Raw genomic sequence first — 7,438 nt, 5'->3', positions numbered from 1 at the left:
AACAAGTAGTAACTTACGTGAAGACATATCAATGAAATGGGTTCTGGTAGTGGCCAGTGATATCGTTATGGGACATTGTATACATTTTATCTGCATGCTAATGGGGTAAGGTGTTAATTATATATATTATATGAGTACAAAATCACGGTTGAATTGATGCAGTAACGAACGATATGCATACAAAGATTTATAATCAGATACACGTATAAATATTGAATGGATTGATAGACAGCTATTCAATGATAAATATACATATTCAGCTGAATATGTTGATAAGCGACCATAGTGAGGCATCATCACTTTTAAAAGATAGGTTTAAAAGATGATTGCAAATGGTGTGAACCTACAGCTCAATGAGTAACGATCTAGATATAGTTGTCATTTACCCAATAAGTTTCATGTACTGTAGTTAGTTAGTTAGTAACACAGACAGACTCATAATTTGTATAGCTGCTGTCGCATATACATGCTTGTACTCGTATTAGATCATACAAGATCATACAATCTTTACATTATAAAGATTCGATTTAGTTTGTCAATGTTGTAATAATATCATCGTTGTAAAGAATATCCTTTAGGTTTTTTCATCTACATATAAATAGGTAAATAACGAGATGGATAAAGATAGATAGATTCTTAAGATGTACTTGTACCTTGTTCAATATAGCTTTTCCCGACTACTCTACTCGAATTTACAAAATAAGTAACTTGTTTGTTTGTTTGTTTGTTTGTTTGTTTGTTTGTCTGTTTAACGAGATTTTTGGTCTTTTTGGTCTTTACGCCTAGAACAGCATGCCATTATGTATTTCCTGTTGCATTTTGCTTAGTTAGCCTCAACCTACATATCATTTTTTTATGTCGTTGCAAACGTTCGGTAATGTCGCCCGCATCATTATACACGTATATACGGATTGGTGTCGTTGTACTCTTTTGCTCCTCTGGAATAAAGTGCAGGTATCCGAAAAATCGAAGTGTCTGAATCTTGGTAACACACCGAGTAAACACCCCAGCTCTTGTTCACTTTAATCCGCGTTTACTTGGTAACTGGTGAGCAGTCCGTCTCAGAGTATGTCAAAGATATCGAGGCATACATGCAGTGCTCTACTAAGACAGAGTTGGAATCTGTGCGACCCTTGTTCTCTTGCTCTGCCTGAGGCAGGAAGCCGGCAATGTATGTGCAAGAAGAACACTGATCGCTACATGACTTTTTCAGCGGGGATAGGGCACACAGTTACCATCAACTCAAATGTTCTACCCTTTGAGCGACTGCAAACAGTACTAAACGGCAAATATATCAGGATGGTGCAGAAACTACGCCAGGATGCACCGTTACCTGACGAGGACATCCTTTGCTGACATTTATAACCATTTTATAACCTTTTCAAAAGAAGTCAAAGACGTACATGTAGTTAAGCACTACAAAAGTCAAAGGTGACAAAAAACGAATTGAATCAAGGTGTTAACATCCATGCTACGAGTCACTTGGTTAAGCTTGATCAAAGCTCTCCAAAGCGTCTCACCAACAAAATCCCTGAGTGCAGGGTCATAAAGAAATGTATCGCCATTTTAAGACCCGATCACCACTAATTTTTACTTTCTATTACTGTGATCGGATTGAGAGTTTTAAAACCAGTAGAGGATGCTGTCTCAGTAATTATAATGCTTCACTGATTTGTGTATAAACAGGACATTTCACCTCACTTCCCTCCGGGTGTAACAATCAGTCTCGTACTGTGTCTCTGAAACCGGTCAGAGGTGATCTTTACTCATATCTTGTGACTGAGATGCATTTTGAGTATGTGTTTTGGGTATTTCGTGCATGAATGATTTCTATGTAAACACAACAATCTAACGCGGTTGAATTGCCGACTCTAACAAGTCTCTCAAAGCACACCACGTCTCTAAAACCGATCGGCCCTGTACTTGGGTCACAGACCAGGGGGCTACTGTAACTGTTGTTTACATAATAAGAGCAGAAACCAAAGTAAAGAAACTGTGTCAAGATGTAACATGTTTAATTTGTATCGTTGCCTTCATCACATTTATGCAAATTCTAACCACAGAAGAAGCGATTTGGGTTGTCAAAACGACAGTTTTAAGTGGTTAAAGATTGGAGGACAAACTCAGAGCCCAAATTGCTTCAATTTTGGCTTTCTGAATTACTAGTATTATACTAGATTTTTTTATATGCAGTACCAGTCCAGGCCACCGTGAGGTTTGACAAAAATGCCAATATCATTATTAGATGTATTTCAACGCTTGGAATGAGAGATTTATACTAGTTACCTTCACAGGACACTTGGTATTCGCCTGATCAGTAATCTCCAAGCAGAGAGCGAACTTCCGAAGGCAAAGAGTAGCTACATTAAAATACGCACTAGCATGCAGCAAAACACGCCCAAAACGCTGAAACTGATCTAATATACGCCTTAAAAAAGAATGTTTTAAGATGTTATCCAGTTGCGTATCTTACTACCTGGATGTCTAACCTTCATCAACGTACATCTAATGTAGCCTTGTAGATTGGCTATGTTTCCACACAGGATGTAAATTAAAGTATTTATAACATTTGGCATTTATGAATTGTTTTGGGCAATAGTAACATATCTTAGAATCCCATATATTTATCAATTTTTCATGTGCATGTTTTTTTGTACCAATTCCGACTATTGCTTTAGTTTTGCGATATTTATCCCTTAACGGTTTAGCTGACATACTATGACAATGAGTAGTAATTAATTCAGATCCAGATTTCAACTTTCACCTTTCACCTCAACTATTCGTATCCGCCATTTTGCTTCTGGCTCGTCGTAAACTGACTAAAAATTCTTAGAATTGGGGCCGGGTTATCGTATTAGCTGGTAACGCAGAAGAAGACGAGCGACAGCAGTAGGTATATAAGACGTTTCTCTCTATAAGGTTAGGTTTTCCGGGATTGAAAGACTCGCTTGTATTTTAGTTGCCTCTATAAATAAGAGGGGAGGGGGGCAAAGTCTTTACTTATATATGAATTTCTGTGCAGCCAAATTGCAGCAGCCGTGTACCTATGTTTTTTATTTTTTTTTACTGTGAAAACATACACCGATGCTATTACACCGAAGCACCTAGATATTTGAATGGGGCTATGTACGTACTTACCCGGCATCCGGTCCAGCGTGGGTTGACCGGGCTCTCTTCGGGGCAGAAGCTACTTTCCGCCGCCGGGGTGATCTTTGGCACTCCGTAGTGTAATTTTTTTTTTCCGCGGTAGGAATTTAATTGGCATAGTCTGGAAATTTTTCTTCTCTCTTCAAATGACATCCACTGTTTTAATTTTGGTGACACTAGCACCCCTTTTGTTCAGCAAAGATATAATATTTTCTGATATTTGAATACTTAGTAATAAGCTAGTTCGGAGTTGTTACTACGCATGTGCAGTGTCAAAAGTGAAGGCCCCCGAGACGTAAACAAAGCCAGTCGGGGCGTTCTTATGCAAATCTAGACAGTTGTTATGCAAATTTAGACAATGTCCAGGCGAGCACTGTATATGAGCCGGGGGTCTTCACCTTTGACACTGCACCTGCGTAGTAGCAACTCCGAACTAGCTTATAGACTATAGTAGCTCTGTTTTGTTGACGTTCTACTCTATTCTTTCTATACTTGTTTTCATCTTTATTCTTTTTTTAGACATCTTTTTATCAAACAGGTCAGAAAGAGTTTTCATCCCTCTGCTTCTCGGTCGATATGTCAATATGTTATATTTACCTGATGCGATAAGTGGGTTAAAAAAATGACTATCATATTTAATTTGCACTTTTGTCCTTTTAGAGTAACTCTCAACATCCAAAACAATCGGTAAATTTGTGATTTTCTTTTTGTCCTGATATAGGATAAGACATGGCATCCACAAGTTGTGGGTCTCCTACTGAAGTTCCCCAAGAAAATGGCCCCGCGTTGGCAGATGACGTCACAGGAAAGCCAAGCACTGGCATGGTGACCTGTCAGGAAGTGTCCAACATGGAGGATATAACTGAACAGTCTGGAGAGGAACCCTACATGTGTGGAGATGTTGGACACAGTAGTGAGAAACCATACATAGATAGGGAGGAACCATATATGGAGGATGGACACACAAGTGAGCAACCCTGCACGTATGGTGTGGTTGAAGACAATAGAGAGAAACCCTACAAGTGTGGCGAGAAATCTTACAAGTGTGATGTGGATTAATACACCAGCGAGAAACCCTACATGTGTGGGGAGGGCAGACATACTGGTGAGAAACCCTACATGTCTGGGAAGAGTAAACACAATAGTGATCAGCCTTGTGGGAAGGATGAACATGGTAGCAAGGAACCCTACATGTGTGTGGAGGATGAAAACATAGGTGAGAGACCCTACATGTGTGAGGAGGATGAAAACACAGGTGAGATACCCTACATGTCTGGGAAGAGTAAACACAATAGTGATCAGCCTTGTGGGAAGGATGAACATGGTAGCAAGGAACCCTACATGTGTGGTGAGGATGAAAATACAGGTGAGAGACCCTACATGTGTGGGGAGGGTGGAAACACAGGTAAGAGACCCTACATGTGTGGGGAGAGTGAACACACTAGCGAGGAACCCTACATGTGTGGGGAAGGTGGAAATACTCGAGAACCCTACATGAGTGACGGGGAAACCTACATGTGTGCGAAGGATGAACATACATCCAGGGAACCCTACATGTGTGGGGAGGCTGGATACACAGGTGAGAGACCCTACATGTGTGGCGTGGGTGGACACAACAGTGAAGACCCCTACATGTCTGAGGATGGATACATGACTATGCTCTACAGAGATGTGAAGATTAAAACAGAAGAAAGGATGCAGCACAGTAACCCATGTGGAGCTATTGAATATCAGCAGTTAAGCATGCAGACTCACACAGATATACATGCATCAGAGAAGCCATTCAAATGTGACCAGTGCAACTTCAGCACAGCTTGGAAGAAAAGCTTGAACATACACATGGCTAGACACACCGGGGAGAATCTCTACATGTGTGGGGAGTGCGACTACAAGACAGGGAACAGATACCACCTGAACAGACATGTGAAGAAACACACAGGAGAAAAGCCATACAAGTGTGACCAGTGTGACTTCCGCACTGCGTGGAAACGATACCTGGATGTGCATATTTCTAACCACACCGGTGAGAAGCCCTACGTGTGTGGGGATTGTGGGTACAGGACAGCTGATAGGTCCTACTTCTTCCAACATGTAAAAATACATACAGACGGGAAACACTTCAAGTGTGCACTACAAAAAATGCCATTCTCGTTTTTTCTTGTTTTCTTATTTTTCTTATTGAGAGAAAGATTTTCTTCCATAAAGCATTTCAATAAAATCAAGAAATCTTACGCAAAACCTTTGTACGTTAAATCTTACATTAAGAGTTTTATTCTTGTTTTTCTTAGGTGAAGAGAGGATTTCTAGTCTGATTTTTTATCAGCAAGAATATTCTAGAAATTCTAGTCAATCTTTCTTCCTTATTCTTCACACAATATTTGCTTCTTGTTTGGTGAAATGGAGTATTTTACAGAATCTACTCTTAAGACTTTTATTCTTGCCATACATGAATTTTTCTTTAGACTTTCATTTCACTAGGAAAACATTCTTGATATTTCTTGATTTAGGAAGTCTGAGGAATATGATTCTTGCTATTCTTAGTATATCTAAGAAGATGTAAGGATTTTCTTGACCAAATACAGTTAAGAAAAATGAGAAAATCAAGAAGTAATTCCCAAGGTTTTTCTGTTCGAATTCCTTTTCCACAAAGTTAAAGAAAGATGTTTCCTGCTTTTCTGTGTTATCTAAAAATGAAAGTTCGAATTTGCATGATTTCCTTTCTTTTCTTAACATTGTTAAGCTCAAGAAGATAATTATTGTTTTTCTTGTAATGAGAAAGTAAATTATGCTAATTTAATACTCCCATCATCCTTTGCTGTAAAGAGAGTTTGAATGTGGACCGTTGAGTTTGGGCTCCAGCTGTATTTGCCTGATGTGCGGTTTAGATCTTACAATAATAGGGAAAGATGTGGCTAGTTTCGTGAGGACACTTTTTGGTATCATGTGGGACTCACTACACAGCGTAGATGACTTGTTTTAAGTTCCAAAATGCTTCCTCAGGCCAACGCCATCAACAGATATGCTCCAGGTATGTTATAGCCTGTCTGGCATGAAAATAACTTATTTCCCAAGTAGATACTCTTAGTTTTGTGTTTGTGGTTGCATGATACAGCCAACCAGTAATTGCAGAGCATGTACGTTTAGTGCAGTTATACCTAAAAGGTACTAAACAAGTTGAAGTATATCATTTTCAAGCAAATGCACAAGCCCCCCTCCCCCATGCATGTATATGGGGGAGGGGGGCGATATAGGAAAATGACAGTCACTAACTCTTTATGTGTTTTTCTAGGCTTAGAAACCTTTGTTGTGTTTGTGGTTGCATGATACAGCCAACCAGTAATTGCAGAACATGTTCGTTAAGTGCAGTGATACCTACAAGGTACTAAAAAAGTATGAGTGTAACATTTTCAAGCAAATGCATAATCCCCCATCCCCATGCATGTATACGGGGGAGGGGGGCGATGTAGGAAAATGACAGTCATCGTCATCTTTTTTGTGTGTTTTTCTAGACTTAGAAACCTGTTGGACCAAAGAAGATGCCCCCGTCTCAAGTTTGGAAAATCTTTCAACAATTACAAGTCATTGATTATAAGAAGGACAGCTACAACACTGCAGAACTGACAGTTTTAGAAGGACAATTAATTATTTGTATGAGCACAGAGAAAATGTGCTTTTATCACAGCATCAAATGTGAAACATTTATGGAAACAATTGTATTGAAAACTGGTTGATCTTTGCAATCCTTGGTTAAGAATGGGCATGAGAAAGAAAAATCCAAAACTGTGTACTAAACAATTAGATCAATGATAATAAATATGATTGGAACATATTTAAATTATAGTATCATTGATTTATTAAATGGTATTCTTGATTCAAGACCTCCATCTTGATTCAAGAAACTGTTTCTAGGTTTAAGGAATTCATTCTTGAGGACAGAAAGGTATTCCTACAACAAGAACCTCAATCTTAGTGCAAGAAACTCATTCTAGATGTAATAAATTCATTCTTGAGGACAGAAAGGTATTCCTACAACAAGAACCTTACTCTTAGTGCAAGAAACTCATTCTAGATGTAATAAATTCATTCTTGAGGACAGAAAGGTATTCCTATTACAAGAACCTCACTCTTAGTGGAGGAAACTCATTCTAGGTGTAAGAAATTCATTCTTGAGGTCAGAAAGGTATTCCTATTTCAAGAACCTCGCTCTAAGTGGAAGAAACTCATTCTAGGTGCAAGAAATTCATTCTTGAGGTCAGAAAGGTATTCCTATTTCAAGAACCTCGCTCTTAGT

At 38.9% G+C, this 7,438-nt stretch overlaps 1 protein-coding gene and 1 long non-coding RNA gene across 2 annotated transcripts; both read left to right on the top strand.

The window, feature by feature from the left end:
• Nucleotides 1–4,227: 4,227 nt before the first annotated feature.
• LOC136448644 (zinc finger protein 761-like) lies at nt 4,228–5,663 on the top strand. The gene is made up of 2 exons (XM_066448282.1): nt 4,228–5,238; nt 5,655–5,663. Exons 1-2 carry the CDS (start codon nt 4,228–4,230, stop codon nt 5,661–5,663), a joined length of 1,020 nt encoding a protein of 339 aa, XP_066304379.1.
• A 109-nt stretch (nt 5,664–5,772) lies between these two features.
• LOC136449138 (uncharacterized) lies at nt 5,773–6,976 on the top strand. The gene is made up of 2 exons (XR_010757982.1): nt 5,773–6,175; nt 6,657–6,976. It is a non-coding gene; the product is annotated as an uncharacterized lncRNA (long non-coding RNA).
• The last annotated feature ends 462 nt before the right edge of the window (nt 6,977–7,438 follow it).

The sequence above is a fragment of the Branchiostoma lanceolatum genome, chromosome 14 (genome assembly GCF_035083965.1).
Source record: "Branchiostoma lanceolatum isolate klBraLanc5 chromosome 14, klBraLanc5.hap2, whole genome shotgun sequence".
NCBI lineage: Eukaryota > Metazoa > Chordata > Leptocardii > Amphioxiformes > Branchiostomatidae > Branchiostoma > Branchiostoma lanceolatum.
The sequence above is the reverse complement of the archived record's forward strand: the minus strand, read 5'-3'. Positions and strand labels throughout refer to the sequence as shown.

What these genes read in the sequence shown, in the direction of transcription:
- LOC136448644 (XM_066448282.1), top strand. Translation starts at nt 4,228, where the DNA reads ATGTGTGGGGAGGGCAGACATACTGGTGAGAAACCCTACATGTCTGGG.